This window comes from Pseudophryne corroboree, chromosome 1 (assembly GCF_028390025.1).
Source record: "Pseudophryne corroboree isolate aPseCor3 chromosome 1, aPseCor3.hap2, whole genome shotgun sequence".
In the NCBI taxonomy this organism is placed as follows: domain Eukaryota; kingdom Metazoa; phylum Chordata; class Amphibia; order Anura; family Myobatrachidae; genus Pseudophryne; species Pseudophryne corroboree.
Genome location: NC_086444.1, coordinates 902,322,249 through 902,345,550, shown reverse-complemented (window position 1 = coordinate 902,345,550; position 23,302 = coordinate 902,322,249). Strand labels below are relative to the sequence as shown.

Here is a 23,302-nt window from a genome sequence, read left to right as displayed (position 1 = left end):
TGTACAGTGCGGTAGTTCACGGCTGTGGCTACCTCTGTGTCGGAACTCGGCAGGCAGTCCGTCCATCCATAATTGTATTATTATAATATATGCCACCTAACCGTGGTTTTTTTTTCATTCTTTATACCGTCATAGTGTCATACTAGTTGTTACGAGTATACTACTATCTCTTTATCAACCAGTGTACAGTGCGGTAGTTCACGGCTGTGGCTACCTCTGTGTCGGCAGTCGGCAGGCAGTCCGTCCATCCATAATTGTATTATAATATATGCCACCTAACCGTGGTTTTTTTTTCATTCTTTATACCGTCATAGTGTCATACTAGTTGTTACGAGTATACTACTATCTCTTTATCAACCAGTGTACAGTGCGGTAGTTCACGGCTGTGGCTACCTCTGTGTCGGCAGTCGGCAGGCAGTCCGTCCATCCATAATTGTATTATAATATATACCACCTAACCGTGGTTTTTTTTTCATTCTTTATACCGTCATAGTGTCATACTAGTTGTTACGAGTATACTACTATCTCTTTATCAACCAGTGTACAGTGCGGTAGTTCACGGCTGTGGCTACCTCTGTGTCGGCAGTCGGCAGGCAGTCCGTCCATCCATAATTGTATTATAATATATACCACCTAACCGTGGTTTTTTTTTCATTCTTTATACCGTCATAGTGTCATACTAGTTGTTACGAGTATACTACTATCTCTTTATCAACCAGTGTACAGTGCGGTAGTTCACGGCTGTGGCTACCTCTGTGTCGGCACTCGGCAGGCAGTCCGTCCAACCATAATTGTATTATAATATATACCACCTAACCGTGGTTTTTTTTTCATTCTTTAAACCGTCGTCATACTAGTTGTTACGAGTATACTACTATCTCTTTATCAACCAGTGTACAGTGCGGTAGTTCACGGCTGTGGCTACCTCTGTGTCGGCACTCGGCAGGCAGTCCGTCCATCCATAATTGTATTATATACCACCTAACCGTGGTTTTTTTATACCACCTAACCGTGGCAGTCCGTCCATAATTGTATACTAGTATCCAATCCATCCATCTCCATTGTTTACCTGAGGTGCCTTTTAGTTCTGCCTATAAAATATGGAGAACAAAAAAGTTGAGGTTCCAAAATTAGGGAAAGATCAAGATCCACTTCCACCTCGTGCTGAAGCTGCTGCCACTAGTCATGGCCGAGACGATGAAATGCCAGCAACGTCGTCTGCCAAGGCCGATGCCCAATGTCATAGTACAGAGCATGTCAAATCCAAAACACCAAATATCAGAAAAAAAAGGACTCCAAAACCTAAAATAAAATTGTCGGAGGAGAAGCGTAAACTTGCCAATATGCCATTTACCACACGGAGTGGCAAGGAACGGCTGAGGCCCTGGCCTATGTTCATGGCTAGTGGTTCAGCTTCACATGAGGATGGAAGCACTCAGCCTCTCGCTAGAAAACTGAAAAGACTCAAGCTGGCAAAAGCACCGCAAAGAACTGTGCGTTCTTTGAAATCCCAAATCCACAAGGAGAGTCCAATTGTGTCGTTTGCGATGCCTGACCTTCCCAACACTGGACGTGAAGAGCATGCGCCTTCCACTATTTGCATGCCCCCTGCAAGTGCTGGAAGGAGCACCCGCAGTCCAGTTCCTGATAGTCAGATTGAAGATGTCAGTGTTGAAGTACACCAGGATGAGGAGGATATGGGTGTTGCTGGCGCTGGGGAGGAAATTGACCAGGAGGATTCTGATGGTGAGGTGGTTTGTTTAAGTCAGGCACCCGGGGAGACACCTGTTGTCCGTGGGAGGAATATGGCCGTTGACATGCCAGGTGAAAATACCAAAAAAATCAGCTCTTCGGTGTGGAGGTATTTCACCAGAAATGCGGACAACAGGTGTCAAGCCGTGTGTTCCCTTTGTCAAGCTGTAATAAGTAGGGGTAAGGACGTTAACCACCTCGGAACATCCTCCCTTATACGTCACCTGCAGCGCATTCATAATAAGTCAGTGACAAGTTCAAAAACTTTGGGTGACAGCGGAAGCAGTCCACTGACCAGTAAATCCCTTCCTCTTGTAACCAAGCTCACGCAAACCACCCCACCAACTCCCTCAGTGTCAATTTCCTCCTTCCCCAGGAATGCCAATAGTCCTGCAGGCCATGTCACTGGCAAGTCTGACGAGTCCTCTCCTGCCTGGGATTCCTCCGATGCATCCTTGCGTGTAACGCCTACTGCTGCTGGCGCTGCTGTTGTTGCCGCTGGGAGTCGATGGTCATCCCAGAGGGGAAGTCGTAAGCCCACTTGTACTACTTCCAGTAAGCAATTGACTGTTCAACAGTCCTTTGCGAGGAAGATGAAATATCACAGCAGTCATCCTACTGCAAAGCGGATAACTGAGTCCTTGACAACTATGTTGGTGTTAGACGTGCGTCCGGTATCCGCCGTTAGTTCACAGGGAACTAGACAATTTATTGAGGCAGTGTGCCCCCGTTACCAAATACCATCTAGGTTCCACTTCTCTAGGCAGGCGATACCGAGAATGTACACGGACGTCAGAAAAAGACTCACCAGTGTCCTAAAAAATGCAGTTGTACCCAATGTCCACTTAACCACGGACATGTGGACAAGTGGAGCAGGGCAGGGTCAGGACTATATGACTGTGACAGCCCACTGGGTAGATGTATGGACTCCCGCCGCAAGAACAGCAGCGGCGGCACCAGTAGCAGCATCTCGCAAATGCCAACTCTTTCCTAGGCAGGCTACGCTTTGTATCACCGCTTTCCAGAATACGCACACAGCTGAAAACCTCTTACGGCAACTGAGGAAGATCATCGCGGAATGGCTTACCCCAATTGGACTCTCCTGTGGATTTGTGGCATCGGACAACGCCAGCAATATTGTGTGTGCATTAAATATGGGCAAATTCCAGCACGTCCCATGTTTTGCACATACCTTGAATTTGGTGGTGCAGAATTTTTTAAAAAACGACAGGGGCGTGCAAGAGATGCTGTCGGTGGCCAGAAAAATTGCGGGACACTTTCGGCGTACAGGCACCACGTACAGAAGACTGGAGCACCACCAAAAACTACTGAACCTGCCCTGCCATCATCTGAAGCAAGAAGTGGTAACGAGGTGGAATTCAACCCTCTATATGCTTCAGAGGTTGGAGGAGCAGCAAAAGGCCATTCAAGCCTATACAATTGAGCACGATATAGGAGATGGAATGCACCTGTCTCAAGTGCAGTGGAGAATGATTTCAACGTTGTGCAAGGTTCTGATGCCCTTTGAACTTGCCACACGTGAAGTCAGTTCAGACACTGCCAGCCTGAGTCAGGTCATTCCCCTCATCAGGCTTTTGCAGAAGAAGCTGGAGGCATTGAAGAAGGAGCTAACACGGAGCGATTCCGCTAGGCATGTGGGACTTGTGGATGCAGCCCTTAATTCGCTTAACAAGGATTCACGGGTGGTCAATCTGTTGAAATCAGAGCACTACATTTTGGCCACCGTGCTCGATCCTAGATTTAAAGCCTACCTTGGATCTCTCTTTCCGGCAGACACAGGTCTGCTGGGGTTGAAAGACCTGCTGGTGACAAAATTGTCAAGTCAAGCGGAACGCGACCTGTCAACATCTCCTCCTTCACATTCTCCCGCAACTGGGGGTGCGAGGAAAAGGCTCAGAATTCCGAGCCCACCCGCTGGCGGTGATGCAGGGCAGTCTGGAGCGACTGCTGATGCTGACATCTGGTCCGGACTGAAGGACCTGACAACGATTACGGACATGTCGTCTACTGTCACTGCATATGATTCTCTCAACATTGATAGAATGGTGGAGGATTATATGAGTGACCGCATCCAAGTAGGCACGTCACACAGTCCGTACTTATACTGGCAGGAAAAAGAGGCAATTTGGAGGCCCTTGCACAAACTGGCTTTATTCTACCTAAGTTGCCCTCCCACAAGTGTGTACTCCGAAAGAGTGTTTAGTGCCGCCGCTCACCTTGTCAGCAATCGGCGTACGAGGTTACATCCAGAAAATGTGGAGAAGATGATGTTCATTAAAATGAATTATAATCAATTCCTCCGCGGAGACATTGACCAGCAGCAATTGCCTCCACAAAGTACACAGGGAGCTGAGATGGTGGATTCCAGTGGGGACGAATTGATAATCTGTGAGGAGGGGGATGTACACGGTGATATATCGGAGGGTGAAGATGAGGTGGACATCTTGCCTCTGTAGAGCCAGTTTGTGCAAGGAGAGATTAATTGCTTCTTTTTTGGGGGGGGTCCAAACCAACCCGTCATATCAGTCACAGTCGTGTGGCAGACCCTGTCACTGAAATGATGGGTTGGTTAAAGTGTGCATGTCCTGTTTTGTTTATACAACATAAGGGTGGGTGGGAGGGCCCAAGGATAATTCCATCTTGCACCTCTTTTTTCTTTTCTTTTTCTTTGCATCATGTGCTGATTGGGGAGGGTTTTTTGGAAGGGACATCCTGCGTGACACTGCAGTGCCACTCCTAGATGGGCCCGGTGTTTGTGTCGGCCACTAGGGTCGCTAATCTTACTCACACAGCTACCTCATTGCGCCTCTTTTTTTCTTTGCGTCATGTGCTGTTTGGGGAGGGTTTTTTGGAAGGGACATCCTGCGTGACACTGCAGTGCCACTCCTAGATGTGCCCGGTGTTTGTGTCGGCCACTAGGGTCGCTAATCTTACTCACACAGTCAGCTACCTCATTGCGCCTCTTTTTTTCTTTGCGTCATGTGCTGTTTGGGGAGGGTTTTTTGGAAGGGCCATCCTGCGTGACACTGCAGTGCCACTCCTAGATGGGCCCGGTGTTTGTGTCGGCCACTAGGGTCGCTAATCTTACTCACACAGCTACCTCATTGCGCCTCTTTTTTTCTTTGCGTCATGTGCTGTTTGGGGAGGGTTTTTTGGAAGGGACATCCTGCGTGACACTGCAGTGCCACTCCTAGATGGGCCCGGTGTTTGTGTCGGCCACTAGGGTCGCTTATCTTACTCACACAGCGACCTCGGTGCAAATTTTAGGACTAAAAATAATATTGTGAGGTGTGAGGTATTCAGAATAGACTGAAAATGAGTGTAAATTATGGTTTTTGAGGTTAATAATACTTTGGGATCAAAATGACCCCCAAATTCTATGATTTAAGCTGTTTTTTAGTGTTTTTGGAAAAAAACACCCGAATCCAAAACACACCCGAATCCGACAAAAATAATTCGGTGAGGTTTTGCCAAAACGCGTTCGAACCCAAAACACGGCCGAGGAACCGAACCCAAAACCAAAACACAAAACCCGAAAAATTTCAGGCGCTCATCTCTAATCCCTAGTACTAATGAGTCTTAGCCCCAGGGCATGTATAACACCTGTCTGTAAGTAACCAATCAGTGTCATTTTTCAAGACACATGATGTCTCACTGTGATTAAAAACTATCAGCAAATCTAAGCATATCAAATACAATACGTGGAACACATTATTTATTGAGGGTATATTTAAAATAATCTATGTGTCAAGTAAAAAGTAAATTAGAAGTATTTCAACATAACAGATGGATTAAAACTGTAATGCTGGAGTAAGGACTCACAAACAAAACATGCTACAGGTTGAGTATCCCTTATCCAAAATGCTTGGGACCAACAGTAATTTGGATATCGGATTTTTCCGTATTTTGGAATAATTGCATACCATATTGAGATATCATGGTTACGGGACCTAAATCTAAGCACAGAATGCATTTATGTTTCATATACACACAGCCTAAAGGTAATTTTAGCCAATATTTTTAATAACTTTGTGCGTTAAACAAAGTTTGTGCACATACACACAATTAATTTATGTTTCATATACACCTTATACACACAGCCTGAAGGTCATTTAATACAATATTTTCAATAACTTTGTGTATTAAACAAAGTTTGTGTACATTGAGCCATCAAAAAACAAAGGTTTCACTATCTCAGTCTTACTCAAAAAATTCCGTATTTCGGAATATTCCGTATTTCGGAATATTTGGATATGGGATACTCAACTAGTGATGAGCACCGGAAATTTTTCGGGTTTGGTGTTTTGGTTTTGGGTTCGGTTCCGCGGCCGTGTTTTGGGTTCGAACGCGTTTTGGCAAAACCTCACCGAATTTTTTTTGTCGGATTCGGGTGTGTTTTGGATTCAGTGTTTTTTTTTTCAAAAAACCCTAAAAAACAGCTTAAATCATAGAATTTGGGGGTCATTTTGATCCCAACGTATTATTAACCTCAATAACCATAATTTCCACTCATTTTCAGTCTATTATGAACACCTCACACCTCACAATATTATTTTTAGTCCTAAAATTTGCACCGAGGTCGCTGGATGGCTAAGCTAAGCGACCCAAGTGGCCGACACAAACACCTGGCCCATCTAGGAGTGGCACTGCAGTGTCACGCAGGATGGCCCTTCCAAAAAACACTCCCCAAACAGCACATGACGCAAAGAAAAAAAGAGCCGCAATGAGGTAGCTGTGTGAGTAAGCTAAGCGACCCTAGTGGCCGACACAAACACCTGGCCCATCTAGGAGTGGCACTGCAGTGTCACGCAGGATGGCCCTTCCAAAAAACACTCCCCAAACAGCACATGACGCAAAGAAAAAAAGAGGCGCAATGAGGTAGCTGTGTGAGTAAGCTAAGCGACCCTAGTGGCCGACACAAACACCTGGCCCATCTAGGAGTGGCACTGCAGTGTCACGCAGGATGGCCCTTCCAAAAAACACTCCCCAAACAGCACATGACGCAAAGAAAAAAAGAGGCGCAATGAGGTAGCTGTGTGAGTAAGCTAAGCGACCCTAGTGGCCGACACAAACACCTGACCCATCTAGCAGTGGCACTGCAGCCGGACAGGTATATATTATATAATGACGGACCTGCTGGACACTGTCAGCTCAGCACTGCAGACTCCTAAAGTAAGCTACTAGTATCAAGAAGATAGAAAGAAAAAAAAACACCACAGGTAGGTGGTATACAATTATGGATGGACGAGCGACTGCCGACACAGAGGTAGCTACAGCCGTGGACTACCGTACTGCGTCTGCTGCTAATATAGACAGGATGATAATGATATAAAAAAAATATATATATATCACTACTGCAGCCGGACAGGTATATATTATATAATGACGGACCTGCTGGACACTGTCAGCTCAGCACTGCAGACTCCTAAAGTAAGCTACTAGTATCAAGAAGATAGAAAAAAAAAAAACACCACGAGTAGGTGGTATACAATTATGGATGGACGAGCGACTGCCGACACAGAGGTAGCTACAGCCGTGGACTACCGTACTGCGTCTGCTGCTAATATAGACTGGATGATAATGATATAAAAAATATATATATATTACTACTGCAGCCGGACAGGTATATATTATATAATGACGGACCTGATGGACACTGTCAGCTCAGCACTGCAGACTCCTAAAGTAAGCTACTAGTATCAAGAAGATAGAAAAAAAAAAACACCACGGGTAGGTGGTATACAATTATGGATGGACGAGCGACTGCCGACACAGAGGTAGCTACAGCCGTGGACTACCGTACTGCGTCTGCTGCAGTGCTAATATAGACTGGATGATAATGATGTAAAAAATATATATATATCACTACTGCAGCCGGACAGGTATATATTATATAATGACGGACCTGCTGGACACTGTCAGCAGAATGCGTTTATAGAATAAAAACACCACACGACGAGTGTTTAACTTTTTCAGGCAGACAATCACAATATACTGGTGGTCAGTGGTCACTGGTCAGTCACACTGGCAGTGGCACTCTGGCAGCAAAAGTGTGCACTGTTAAAATATGTACTCCTGCTATAACTGCTCCCCAGTCTCCCCCACAATTAAGCTGTGTGAGCAGTGAGCACTCAGCACAGTCAGATATACAGTATTACATAGATGATGCAGCACACTGAGGGCACACTGAGGCTGAGCACAGATATGGTATGTGACTGTGTCACACTGTGTATCGTTTTTTTTCAGGCAGAGAACGGATTAATTAAACTGGTGGTCACTGGTCACACTATCAGCAAGTAGTACTCCTAATATGCTCCCCAAAATTAGTAAATCAAGTGTCTCTACTACTCTCTAGTCTACTCTAAACGGAGAGGACGCCAGCCACGTCCTCTCCCTATCAATCTCAATGCACGTGTGAAAATGGCGGCGACGCGCGGCTCCTTATATAGAATCCGAGTCTCGCGATAGAATCCGAGCCTCGCGAGAATCCGACAGCGGGATGATGACGTTCGGGCGCGCTCGGGTTAACCGAGCAAGGCGGGAAGATCCGAGTCTGCCTCGGACCCGTGTAAAAAGCGTGAAGTTCGGGGGGGTTCGGTTTCCGAGAAACCGAACCCGCTCATCACTATACTCAACCTGTACTTTATAAATCTGAGTCCTGTTGTAGACCTTTGTTTATGTGTAGAGTTGAGGCACATGGTCATTCTCATGGTTAGTGTAATGAGAAGTGACGTTGTTGTTTATTTATTGACTTTGTTTTCTTTCAATTTAGTAGGCATGGTACTACACCTACACTAGGATCATATGAAATATTTGCTAAAAATTTTGTGTAACCTGCAGAAAAACACAATGAAAAATAATTATTGATTCATCTACTCAATTCATTTTTTTATTAGTTATTACAATTTACATTTAGGGACAAATTGTATTTTTAGGCATTAGGAAGACTCACACATAAGGTTACAATAGTACGATATGTTAATATAAGTTTTTTAATTTAGGCAAAAATGGTTAGTAATTCTTTTAACTATATATCTGAAAGTAAATATGCCTCATTAATACCTAATATTTTGTTTAAAAATTTTGTTAAAAGACCCAACACCAAACCTTTTAGTATGTTACCTTTTTAATGGGTTTTGATGTTTTCCATTCTTCTTTGATTATTGCTCACCTTGGAGGTTATTTATGAAATCATGGCGAGAGATAAAGCACAGACCAATCAGCTCCTGTCATTTTTCAAACAAGGCCTGTAACAAGCAAGTTAGAAGCTGATTGGTTGGTGCTTTATTTCTCTCCAATTTATTTAACACCATGGATTTATGAATACCCTCCTAGTAGAGTACGGTAGAGTAAATGCAGACCTGTACTGCAGCTTTTCTATGTATGTCATACTTGCCTGCATTCCCGGCCCCCCGGTAAGGTGAGTAAGTCTCTGGCATACCTCTCCAACCTCCCGCATCATCCCTTGGCCACCCACAATAGAGCACAAGTGGGCGGACGGAGGGGATCCGATGATGTGATTCATGCTGAATCGAGTCATTGTAGCCCCAGACCACTCCGAACTCCAGGAATCCCTTGCGAGGATTCCTGCGGGACTTGGATTCTATATAGGGCGCTGCGGCCAGGATCCAGCATCATTTTCACTGTAATGCACGCTGCGCTATACTGCCTGTGTTGTGTCTAGACTCACAAGTATCTGTGCTGTATAATACCTCTTTCAGACCACCAGCTTTTAACATGGGTTATTGCACATGAGTGCGTATAACCCATGTTGCTGTGTAGTCTGAGAGGGCACAGTTGGAATAATCCAGTATTCCAACTCTGGTAGTGAGCAGGGTTGAACACATGTTCAACCTGGCTCGCTGTGCTGTGTGAATGGGAAGCCGGGTCAATACGACCCGTTTCCCTTCACTCTGTGTGGAAGAGTGGCAATTGGAGATCATGTGATCTCTAAGCACTGCCGCATTACCACTGACATCACCAACCCAGCAATGGGGCTAATTCTGAGTTGATCGCAGCAGGAACTTTGTTAGCAGTTGGGCAAAACCATGTGCAGTGCAGGGGGGGCATATATATCATGTGCAGAGAGAGATAGATTTGGGTGTGGTGAGTTCAATCTGCAATCTAAATTGCAGTGTAAAAATAAAACAGCCAGTATTTACCCTGCACAGAAACAATATAACCCACCCAAATCTAACTCTCTCTGCAATGTTATATCTGCCCCCCTGCAGTGCACATGGTTTTGCCCAACTGCTAAAAAATTTCCTGCTGCGATCAAATTGGAATTACCCCCAATATACTGGGTTGGGGACAGTGGCGGCGAGGGGCCTGAGGCAGGATGCACATGGGAAGCACCCGTGTTAGGCTCCCGGGACCAGCCTCATGAGGTGTGAAAAGGGTTATAAGTGACTGTGTATAGGGGGCACGCTGCATACTGATGTATGCTGCGTTGTACTCTGCTGTACTGGCTGTGCTGTGTCCAGACTCACAAGTGACTGTGCTGTATAAGTGACTGTATTGGGGGCACTCTGCACGCTGATGTATGCTGCACTGTACTCTGCTGTACTGGCTGTGCTTTGTCCAGACTCACTATTGGCTGTGTTGTTAAAGTGACTGTATTGGGGGCACTCTGCACACTGATGTATGCTGCACTGTACTCTGCTGTATTGGCTGTGCTGTGATCAGACACACAAGTGGCTGTTTTATATAGTGACTGTGCATAGGGGCACACTGCACACTGTACTCTGCTGTAAATTGTACTGTTTGGTGCCCTTTACCTTAGTGCATGTTATTGACGTGCATCTATAAGCCCTGTGACTCCACACAGTTTGAAATGAGCTGCAAGTTCAAAAACAGAAAAAAATATTTAGCTCTATTGTTTGTACTGTTTGGTACGCTTTACCCTAGGGCCCTTTGTTCAAAGCCCTCTGACTCCACACAGTTTCAACTGAGTTCAAAATAGAAAAGTAAAATATATACAGTATATCACTGAATTGTTTGTACTGTTCTGTGCACTGTACCCCAGTATGTCGTGGCAATGTTTCATAGTTGTGGCTGTAAACTGCCATGTGTTTGTGCTGCTGCAGCCTTTGGCCGGTATTGGTGAAAACAATATTGTTAGCTGTGAGGTAGTCAAAATTGACTGGAAATGAATGTTATTGAGGTTAATAATACTCTATGAACAAAAAAGGCCCAGATTATGTGATTTTAACTGTTTTTTGTCATTTAAAAAAAAAAAGCAAAAGGCAAATCCAAATCCAGGACCAGTCATGATGGATTGGCAAATCCAAATCCAAAACCGGATGATGAATCAGAGCCAAATCAAATCCAGCAAAAATGGTCTAGCGCACATCTCTAGTTAACACTACTGATAGCTTTCACTGACACTATCACCCTTGTAATTTGTTTACTAGGGTTAACCTGAACTACAAGAAGTATGAAGTAAATATACTTATATAAGCAGTGATTATGCTATATACTAGAGATGAGAACCAAGCCCACCCAAACTTCTGGTTTCTGAGTGAATCTGAGTGCCATCTTAGGTTTTTCCGCCATGCTCAGATTCCAAAATGAGGCAAAACATCAACTTTCCAGCATCAGATCTGGCATGTTTAGGATTCAATATAAGTCCCTCCCTCGCTGATTCATTCGCCGTTTCACATTGGAAGTTTTCACCGATTAAAGCTAGGACACTGTTTGATAGGCACCGACATGTCCATAGTGTTAATACAGTACTAGCCAAGCTAGATGGATGCAGGCAGAGTCAGACTGGCCCACAGGGGAACAGGGGAAACCACCGGTAGGCCCCACTACTTGTGGGCCCTCCTCCTCCTCTACGGTTCAGGTTCCAGTCTCTATCCTAGTGCACATGAATTATGCATAATACATATGTTACATTATACTTCATAAGAAGATGGTTTATTATATATTTACAAAGGGGCACAGAACATGTACTCTGTAATGGTTAGCCAAACCTCTGTGGTGGCTGGCCATACCTTTAAGCATGGGCCCCTACAACAGCATTCCCCCGGTGGACCCTTCATTCTCCAGTCCGACACTGGATGTAGGCAGTTAGCAAAATATTATTTTTTATTTTTATAGTGCCAGAACATCAGCAGTATATATATTTTGTCTAAGTACTGTATGTGCCATTGGTGCTTGTAACTTAACCGCAGCATTAACCCTTGGTGCACACTTGCTGTTTTTTGTCATTGCCTGCAGTGCAGCCCATAGATCCTAATAGAGCGGCAGCTTTAATTCTTGGTGCACCCTGGTGTTGGTTGTTTGTCACTGCCTGCAGTGCTGCCCAGAGCTCCTAACACAGGAAACATTAACCCGTTACTGGTTCACACTGGTACTGTAACTGCATTGGTGCACACCATTACTATAATATAAGTGCAGCGATTTGCAGCAGTATGTAAAAAAATATAATTAAAAAACTTGTGTGTTCAGAGCCAGGCCATGTCACCACATTAATAATATAAAATAATAGAAGTAATAGAAGGGGGAATCAGGGGGGCAGAATGAGAGTAGTGGTGGGAAGAAGTGGTCAGGATGGGAGTAGTAGTGGTGGAGTGCAGGGGCAGGCTGGGAGTAGTAGTGGAGTAGTGCAGGGGGCAGGCTGGTAGTAGTAGTAGTAGTGGTAGAGTGCAGGGGGCAGGCTGGGAGTAGTAGTGGTGGAGTGCAGGGGGCAGGTTGAGAGTAATAGAAGGGGTAGCAGGGGGGCAGATTGGGAGTAGTGGTAGGAAGAAGTGGGCAGGATGAGAGTGGAAGGGACTCTCTCAACGAGAATAGTTAGATAAGCTGACATCCTCTGTGCAGCTCCTGGATCCCAGCCACAGTCAATCCCTCCATGCTGACAGCAGGCTCACATAGGACAGCCTGAGTGAGGGGCCCAGCTCCTCCAGCAGCTCACACCGATCTCTCCCTCGTGGTCCGGGGTGGCTTGTCCATGATGGAGGATGCGGACTACACCTCTGCAGTGAGAGCGCAGGTAGCACACACAATTGAGCCTCTTTGCAGAGGCTGTCAGATGCTGTCTCCTAGCACTGCCCGAACGGAGCTGAGCTGTGATCACAACAGCCGGCCGGCATGGCGAAGGGGAGAGTGAAGGCCGTGTAGAGGACATTGGGACTGGTTAAACGGTGACTGGTCTGGCTTCCCAGTGTCCCAATCCACCCCTGGGATTAGTTGATGGAAGAGCGTGGACCAGCAACCAAGTACTAGTGCTGTTGCTGCTTCCAATTATGATAGTACTACACATCTACTAAATGAACACATGAAATTGAATATTTCACAAAGTTAATAAAAAGAGGTAGAGGTGTCACCTTAAAAACCAACAAATCATCAGTGCCTAAAAAAAACACTAATGTTGAAAAACTAGGGTCTAGGGGTGTCCACCTTAACCATGTGTGAGTTTGACATTGCTGATACTGTACTTGTAGAGAAGCCTTCTTCCAGCATTTCTGCAAATGTGGGATGAACAGTACAAGCAAAGATGGTGATAATGACATAATAGAAACTGAGAATTCTACTGTGGAAGTGCAACAGGATTAGGAGGATATTTGTGTTCTATCTGATGCTAATGAGGATATTGATTATGAAGAGGATGCTGTTTGTTTAAGTCAGCCACCAGTGGCAGTAGTTCTTGCCTGTGATAAAAAGAAAATCATTGTGATGCCTGGACATAAAACCAAAAAAGCAAAGTCTTGGGTAGGTAACTATTTTTACTCAAATCCTGGCAACATTTGTGAAGGCATCTGCTCCATTTGTGAAGCTAAAGTTACTAGAGGTAGGGATGTTAACCATCTAGGCACCTCCTCCATGTTACATAATTTGTGGCGAGTTCATAAAGTTTATTTTACAAAGTTAAAATAATTTGTAAAATAATAACAAGCAGTTTGGACCAGCCCATGCAATCTCCACTGCCAAATCCTTATCATCCACCTCCTCATTAGTGATCAGAGATAGTCAGAGATAGTCCTTCCAAAAAATTTCTTTGTGGGGGGTCCAAACAAATCAAGCAATTCCGCAACAAAAGTCCCTGTTACTGAAGTGCATGGTTTGTTAAACTGTGTATGTCCTTTTTAATATACGACATAAGGGTGGGAGGAAGCCGTCTTGCACCGTTTTTCTTTTAATTATGGGTTGTTTGGGGGCATTAGTGATAGTCTACTATGTAGAGAGAAATATTGTTATTGGTTTGGTTCTCACTCTAAAATCTGTACTAATTTGCTACACATTTTTAACCAGAAATTATATGATGCCTCACATGTTAAGTTTAATGAATTAATTAATCAATCAATCAATCATGTATTTTATGGCCTTTTCTCTCCTGCTTTGCTGCAGAGCAGGTACATCTCTTGATCTAGGCCTCACATGTTAATTTTAATTAATCAATCAATTGATAATTTTGTAGTCCTCACATGTTAAGTTTAATGAATTAATTAATCAATCAATCAATCATGTATTTTATGGCCTTTTCTCTCCTTATTTGCTGCAGAACAGGTAGCACTCTTAATCTAGGCCTCACACATGTTAATTTTAATAAATCAATCAATTTTGCATTTTTTTTTTCTCTCCTAATTTGTTGCAAAATAGATATTGATATAGTCCACGGCCGGGATGTAATGAAGTCTGCATTCTGACTTTTTTTTTTAAGGGAGGGGCAATCATGTACAAGGCTAAACCATGCCATGTACATGATTGCCTCTTTAAGAAAACACATGAGTTCAGTCAGCATACATACAGCACAGCCAACGAACTTGAACTTCATTACATCCCTGCCCACATCTCAGTTACTTTTTTTTTTTTAATAACCTATTCCATCAATCTATCATTCTTTTACCTGCCTTCCAGTATATACGCCACCTCCATTTCCCTGTACTTCCCTCAGGTCTCTGAGCTATTTCTTGATTAATGAAAACATTAATGGTAACTTTCTATGGGGTTGTATAGTTTATTAAACTGCCATTCTCCTGTTTGCCACAGCTGGGTGTCAATGTTTCAGAAATTTGCTACAGTATAAGCTGCAGTGTGTCACTTAGTAACCAGCCAGCTAACCAGCCAGTGAGCTGTGAGGCATTCAAAATTGACTGGAAATGACTAATTTTGAATGTTATTGATTTCAATAATACTATAGGAACAAAAACAGGCCCAAATCACAGGATCTTAGCAGTTTTTAGCATACGTTGACTAAACTACAGATCCAAAAGTAAACACAAAACACGTGAGGTGGTTTTGACAAAGTAAAATCTTAACCAAAACACTAAATTTATACAGATCCAAAACCAAAAAACGTGAGTCGGCGCACATCACTACTATGTACTTTGTTTTTACATTAAGTTTAAATAAATAAAAAAATACATAGAACATATTGCACATGTATTTTTGAATCCGTGTTAAATACTATACTTTTTTTAAGTTATAGCCCTACTTTGCCCCACTCCACCTCTCTATATGCCTCTGCATTAAAAAAAAAACTTTAGCCACATGCTGTAGATGTTAGCAGCCCCATTCCTTCCTTAGAAGAACATACCCCCTGCCAATTTTTATTCCCTCCTGCCAAACTCAGCATTGCGCTCCACCAGATCCACAGCTGTTTATGGTTTGGATGAATACATGAATCAGTTGTTATTGGCTGCACCTGCCAATTCTATCTCCCCACTCTTCTCTCTTCCTGCTCTTCTGCATTACAGTCTGAACAACTATCATTGTTGTCTGATAACCATTAACATTTAGTTCCTACATTGAACTCTGATTGCCTGTCAGGCAGCGTTCAATGCATGGGAGGAAATTTGGAAAAGCACTATCCCTCAGACCTGATAATTGCTCCGAGTGAGACCCAGCCATGGGCAAATGCAGTGGGGTTTCCAGTTGCATGGAAACATCATCCATTGTCCTGGCCAGTGTCTTGACTCTTGACCACAATAGTAGTAATTTATTGTACAATTTTATTTTTACTAGAGCTGCAGCCAGAGTATGCAGCATAAGGGATGGAACAGGGCACCTGCGCATGCCCAGTTGCGGCAGCTACTCCTACCCAGTCTGCTGTGTGTGAAGATCTGAGTCCTCAATCAGTACACCAAACCAGAGTACTGCTGCCAGCAAGAAGTGACAGGCTTATTAATAGAGTTACCACCCATTACAGATTCACCCGGACACTATGAAAATAAGATCTGTACAGAGGCTTGCTCATCCCAGTTGGGTGTCCAAAATTCCATGCAGCTCCAACTCTGCACACCTCAACCTGCCCAGAGCATGACTCTGCCCACTTGCTGGCCAACTAAGCCTGCCACACCACGGGCCAAACTCAAATATGTGACCATGATCAACACACACTTCTGTATCCTCCAGATTCAGGACAGGAGAGAGCTAAAAAAAAATGATAGCTATGTCAGGACCATGCAATTTGTATGAACCAAGGGGGTAATTCTGAGTTGATCGCAGCAGGAACTTTGTTAGCAGTTGGGCAAAACCATGTGCACTGCAGGTGGGGCAGATGTAACATGTGCAGAGAGAGTTAGATTTGGGTGGGGTGTGTTCAATCTGCAATCTAAATTGCAGTGTAAAAATAAAGCAGCCAGTATTTACCCTGCACAGAAACAAAATAACCCACCCAAATCTAACTCTCTCTGCACGTTACATCTGCCCCACCCTGCAGTGCACATGGTTTTGCCCAACTGCTAAAAAATTCCTGCTGCGATCAACTTGGAATTACCCCCAAAATTCCCATTGGCCGGATGTTTATAGGTCAGTGGACCACAGTTTCCTGCTGCATGCTCTGCTTTCGTGTTCTGCATTGATGCAGTCATGTGCAAAGCAGAGACATCACCGTGTGTGGTGACACCTGGTGCGCACTCCAGATCTCCAGGCGCGTTCATGGTAAAAGGGGGCATGGCCTTATATACAGGGGGCGTGGACTCACTAGGATCCCAGAATCGTCACTCTGAGGGCGTGCCCAGCATCTCCGGAGATGCTGGGCTGCCCCCGGAGACGGTCTCCATGCACTGTCGTCTCGTCTTCTATGACAGGAGCCGGGCACTGTAGGAGACTTTCACGCTGCAGCAACTGGCTCCTGTCACTGTGGAGGACAGAGGCGGAACCGCCAGATACAATGGAGTCAGTTGCCGCCGGGCTCCAGCCTTGAAGGGGGCACTTCCTCCATTGTCCCCTGCTCTGTGTCCTTCCTTGCTGCCTGATCCGTATCCTCCAGCTACCCCGTTCCGTGTCCTCCCCTGCTGCTTCCAGCTCTCCCACACTGCAATCTCCCCTGCTGCTTCCAGCTCCATCTCCCCTGCTGCTTCCAGCTCCCCCGCATCACGATCTGCCCTGCTGCTTCCAGCTCCCCAGCACCGCAATCTCCCCTGCTGCTTCCAGCTCCCCAGCACCGCAATCTCCCCTGCTACTTCCACCTATATCTCCCCTGCTGCTTCCAGCTCCCCCGCACCGCAATCTCCCCTGCTACTTCCACCTATATTTCCCCTGCTGCTTCCAGCTCCCCCGCACCGCAATCTCCCCTGCTGCTTCCAGCTCCACTGCACCGCGATCTCCCCTGCTGCCTCCAGCTCCCCCGCACCGCAATCTCCCCTGCTACTTCCACCTATATTTCCCCTGCTGCTTCCAGCTCCCCCGCACCGCAATCTCCCCTGCTGCTTCCAGCTCCACTGCACCGCGATCTCCCCTGCTGCCTCCAGCTTCCCCCCCATATCTCCCCAGATGCCTCCGGTTCCCCCCACTCCATGACCTCCCCTGCTGCCCATTCTGTATTCTTCCTGCTGTGCAAGTGGAGCACCGATCATCTTCATCAGCTCTCCTCCCCTGTGACTTGATGCTATGAAAGGGGACGTCATTCTACTTGACAGAGGAGCCAGAACAGTGCAGGCGTGCAGAGGGAAAAGTATCGTGGCTGGGGGGGGTGGAGGGAGGGTCCGGTAATGGTCGTGGACATGAGCTGGGGAAGGGAGGGGGTATTGCACATTTCGTATTACTTTTGATTGAGCGATGCCACTCTGTCATGTCAGTGCTGTATTCAGGGCTGTGTCCTGGTTCTGTCTCACCTCTCTCCTGTCACCCCTGTCCTGTCCCTGTCACCCCTTTGCTGGCCCTGTCTCCCCTCTCTCTTGTACCTGTCACAATTGTCCTGTCCCTGTCACTTATATCCTGGCCCTGTCTCCCCTCTCTCCTGCCCCTGTCACCACTGTCCTGTACCCTCTATCCTTGTCCTGCCACCCCTGTCCTGTCCCTGACACCCTGTCCTGACTCTGTTACCTCTGTCCTGGTACTGTTAACCCTCTCTCCTATCCCTTCAGTTCTGTCCCTGTCCCCTCTGTCCTGGTTCTGCCTCTGTCACCTCTATCTTGTTCCTGTCATCTCTGTACTGGCCCTGTCACCCCCTATCCTGTCCCCTCTGTTCTGTACTGTCCCCGTAACCCCTCTTATGTGTCCTCTGTACTGGCCTATTTACTTATGTCCTGGTGTTGTCCCTGTAACCTCTCTCTTGTCCCTGTCACCTCTATTTTGGGTCTTTGTCTTGGCCCTGTCCTTTCTGTTCTTCCCCACTGTACTGTCCCTGTCATATATGTATTGGCCCTATCACCCCTCTCTCTCCAGTCCCCTCTGTTCTGTACTGTCCCCATCACCCCTGTCCTCTCCCCTATGTCCTGGTCCTGTCCCTGTCACCTCTCTCTTGGTTCTCTATCTTGGCCTTGTCTATTCTGTTCTTCACCAATGTACTGTCTCTGTCACCTCTGTCCTGTCCTTGACACCCTTCTCTCTTGCCCCCTCTGTTCTGCCATGGCCCTGTCACCCCTGTTATTTCCCTGTCCCGTTTGTCCTGGTCCTGTCACCCCTGTTCTGTCACTGTCCCTCCTGGTCCTGTCACCTTTGTCCAAGCCTAAAATTATATATAACTTACCCTTTAATTTAAGGTATGGGGCATCAAACTCTAACTTGTCTCCAGGTGACGGGTATGAACCTATGCCACTGGTGGAGGAGCTGACATTTGGTATCACCCCCCTCCAGGTGTCACACACGGGTGCAGGCTGCACCCTCTGCACCCGCCTTGTGACGCCACTGGTGCAAACTAATAAGATAAAACAGCAGTTCTTTGAAAGGGGAAGTTCTGAATTACACCAAAATAACTCAGATTCTTTCCACCTTCCCTTTTTCATCAGATAAAGACAGATACAAAACTCCAAAACTGTTTCATCACTGAGGCATATGGGGGGCTTTTACAGATTCTTTTATTCTGTGTTTGCTCACAAGCCTGCAATGCAGCACATCAATGCCCCTAGGCCCTGATTAAGATGTGGTTGGAGCTGCTATCACGGCTGCTTCCTTGGAAGCAGGCACCTCCTCCTGCTGTAGTGATCCAACCTGCATCCTAGCATGCAGCATTGGATCACTCAGTCACCATCAAACAGCTTTTGGCACCCATTACTTATTATTATTTATTTATTATTTACCCATGGTGCCACGCAGGCCACCCATCGCAAAGGCAAGGAAATCGCCGTCCTACGACGGAGATCCTTGTCCTCTTTCCACCCCCTAAAGGACAGCAACTCGCCTCCATTTGTGAAAACTCCTCCGTAATCTCCACCTCCCCGTCCTCCAGATGCCAGCAGACTATCAGTCATTGACCAGACCTGACTCAGGCCCATAATGTGGACAACCTGTACACATCACCTCTGGAGTGCTTTGTGAGGAAGATGGATATGGTAAAAATGTAATATGTCATCTCTGTGCTATTAATGGAAACTGAAGAGCTACCAGAAAAATATCAACACAGAAATTGGAACAAGAAGCTAAGATGATGACAAAACTTTCCTTGGGCTTCTGAAGGTGCTACTGTTCGAGTGCAAGTACCTGAGGTGGGCAGAGACCCAGATATACTCAGACTATTCAGGCAGGTATGATCAAAGGGACTGAGAATGAATACTGTCAGCTCAGTACCATGGATAGAGTGCTGAAATAGTTATATTCAAGGTTGCAATTAAGGTTATTAAAAAAAATACCCAACGTTCTTCCTTTAGAGAAGGGAGTATCTTTCAGGTCAGTAGTGACACTGCAAGCAACTGGGTCTGGTCAGGGATTCACTAAATATAATTGTAAGAACAGATGCCAGAATATGAAGTGTTTTTGTTATAGAAAGCAACTGTTGTACACTTCTAAAAGTCAATCAAGCCTCCCTTGCTGTAACAATTAAGCTTGGAACTGAATCAGAGATGTACGTACTGCTAATGTCGGATGTAGTTGAACTAGTTTTTGCTACTGTACATGTGTAAAAGTTGCACCGCACATGCATCTTGACTGTGTCCATACAGTCTCAGTTGCAATTTCAGACATATGCAGAGGGACATGTATTGACAATGTAGTGGCAGGGAGGTGACTTAGCTCACGCACTGAGATGGTTCATCTTATAGGATTGCTATGGGAGTGTCGTGGGCATGTTGGTGAAAGTGGTTGCGCACACAGATACTCCACTGCTCACATAGAAGGCCATACTCAGAGAAACTACACCTGCCATAGTATTACTATGTGTACAGATGCTGACAGTGGGCATCTGAGTCCTTGCACATTTGGACACACGTATATGCACAAGGGAAGGACTTTACATCGACATTTGCATAAAGTCACAGATGGTTGACTGCAGCACTAACAGATGTAGACATAGACGCTTCTACGTCCACCTCGGAAACAGTCCCTTTCTGTTTTATAATCTGAGATGTTATTTTGTTTTTGATGTTTAAAAAGGGGGTATTTAACATTTCTAAAAGTTGTTATTTTGGGGTTGTTTAAAACTAAAAATAGTATCATATTGTTTTGTAACAGAATTTGTAACTCAAATTTATAACCATCGATATGTTGGAGGTTGTATAACTAAAATATATTCGGTGTGTTATTTTGTTTTGTTGGAAGTGAAGAAGCAAAACATTTTTACCAGTGAGGGGGGAATTCAATTAGCCGCAGTACATTACTGTGGGCTAATTGATCCCCTAGGGCTATCCAATTAGCCCCAAAGCCAGCAGTCATAGGATTTCTTTTCACCTGACTAGGCGGGTCAAAAAAATCCCAGATAAATGGGGGGGCTAACGGGTGCCCCGACCAGTGTCTATCAGACACACATGGCTGATTAAAGGGGCCAGTCTGAGCACAGCAGTCACTGCCAGCAGGTAGAGAAGGCTGTGCAGGCATCATGGAAATGTAGGGAAACCTGGATAATGCTATCTCAAGACAGTGTTATTATCACAGGGCTCCCCCCAGTATTTTTTATATATTTTTTAGTAAATTCGGGCAGATTACATTTCCCATTATAAGTATGGGAAATGTATTTAAAATGCAATCTGGAATGCTAATTAAAGGGCTTGGAGGAGAATTTTGCTAATTCTTGTCCAAATACCCTTTAATAAATTCTGGTAAAAACTAAAAATAAATGTGAAAAAAGTGTGATTTTTTTTTTTTATAAATATCCCCGATAGTCCCTGTAACATATAAGATAAGCCATACCATGAGGCCTAAAGACAGTGAACAGCTTGTCAATAATATTAATACATTGGGAGGAAATACTGAAGATCTATCTTAGTCTAGACATACTGTATGCGCAATTGGTCAAGGTCATGTACTGTTATAGATGAATACAGGTGCACATTAAGGGCTTTGCACCCATGATACGATAGATCCAACCTCGTATGGGGTGTATACTGGCATTAATAATGTTGGTATGTACCTAGAAATGAGCAAAGCACAGGTCTCCCTATAAGAGCTATCCTTTGCAATAGAAGAACTTCCTGGTTTAGGATTTGTGCAGTGTGATGCGGTGCCCACCAGGGGTGCTGGGAGGGATCCGATTAGATCCCTCTTGGGGGGGAAGCATGAGGAGAAACCCATAGGCATTTTTTGGATTTTTGCCAGCATTTTCCTTTTAGTACATCCCGGAGTAGGGGTCCAGTCTGCACAAATTTATAGATACACCCATGGATGAATAGGCAGCGGTAATGTAACTATAAGTAACCTGCTTCATGTACATTTTTCATGTTAAACCGTTAGCAACAGTGCAGGTGATTAACTAGTTGTGCTAATGACCAAATGTGTAAAAATATACAGGTTACAAAATTTTGCAAGCTGTTTTGTTCTGTTATTTTGACATGCTTTTGTTTTTATTGAACTTTTATTATTTTCAGGTGCTTCATTAAAACAGTGGTACATGCCTAAGTAATTCATTCAGCCGTCTCCTGTAGTGCTGTCCTCCCAAGACAGACAGTATGCATGGAAAGAACATTCAAAGTGGTGAAAAGTTTTTGGAAGTCCTCTTTGTGCAACATTTGTCTTTTAAGTTCCATCTCAGCACTACACTCAGAAAACAGTCTTGGTATATTCAGTAAACCCAAAGTGTATTTAAGAATTTAAAATGGATAATGAGTAATATAATATCTGCTTCCAGATTGATGTTAACAATACAGGGGGAATAAACATTGCATCTATAAATGGCATTGCTGCTGTATATTTATATGAAGATGTTCGGAGCATTGTGAAAGGATGCCTGTGCTACAGTATACAAGGAACAGCGAAAGTGACTATTGTTTCTGTGTGTCTCTTCATGCTCCTGTATTGGTGTGTCAGGTGTGATAATGTGTGGAAGTGCCTGTCCTTGTACAAGTTCCCATCCCATCTGTACTGTATGTACATACAGTATTACAGCATATACAGTGCATCTGGATAGTATTCACAGCGCTTCACTTTTTGCAAATTTTTTTATGCTACAGCCTTATTCCAAAATGGAATAAATTCATTTTCCCCTCAAAATTCTACACACAATACCCCATAATGACAACGTGAAAAGAGTATTGGGGTCAGGGACGTGCAGTCAGGGGAGGCAGTGCCTCCCCTGTCATAATAATAAAAATAATACAAAGAAGAGATTTATAACACAGATTCTGTGATATATTCTTTTATTGTTTTCATTATTTCCCCCCCCCCCCCATGAAAATCCCTTCATGTTGGGCTGGTAGGCAGCGGGAGAGGTGCCTCCCGCTGCCAATACTAAAGTTTGGGTAGAATTCCATTGAAATTGTATGAGGAAGCAGCACCTATACTGGTGCCTCAATGACAGGGGCATGCATTCACCCCACCTGAATGCATGCCCCTGGCAGTCCCCCAGATGTGATTGGCCAGCGGACACATGTGGCGGCGCAACGTAGCAGGCATCGTGTCGGCGGGACACGGCGGAGAAAGGGTGGCTGGCGGCAGACCTGTATCTGAAAAGATCCAGTCCCTGCCAGCCATTCTTCAGAGATCGACAGCGGAGAGCGGCATCCCATTTCAAAAATGGCGCCTCAGTGTCATATTGGAAATTCAAGATGGCTGCCGCGAGCCAATCACGGCTCGCCGCATCATTGACCCGCCCCCCTCAACTGACTTATATAAGCCAATGGCGAGGTAGCGGTGGTCAGTCTGACGGTGGGGAGGGAGCAGGCAAGAGCTCCCGAAGATAGAAGATTCCGGAAGCCCTGTGGCGGCGATGGCCACTGAT

General features: G+C 45.1%; 1 protein-coding gene across 2 annotated transcripts in view; it reads left to right on the top strand.

Moving 5' to 3' along the window:
* TNIP3 (TNFAIP3 interacting protein 3) overlaps positions 1–22,227 on the top strand; it is a 142,432-nt gene extending 120,205 nt beyond the window's left edge. For both annotated transcript variants that reach the window (XM_063941603.1, XM_063941602.1), the window contains one exon: positions 21,954–22,227. In XM_063941603.1, the coding sequence (XP_063797673.1) occupies positions 21,954–21,965 (12 nt within the window). In that variant the 3' untranslated portion in view covers positions 21,966–22,227. The remainder of the gene's footprint in view (positions 1–21,953) is intronic.
* The last annotated feature ends 1,075 nt before the right edge of the window (positions 22,228–23,302 follow it).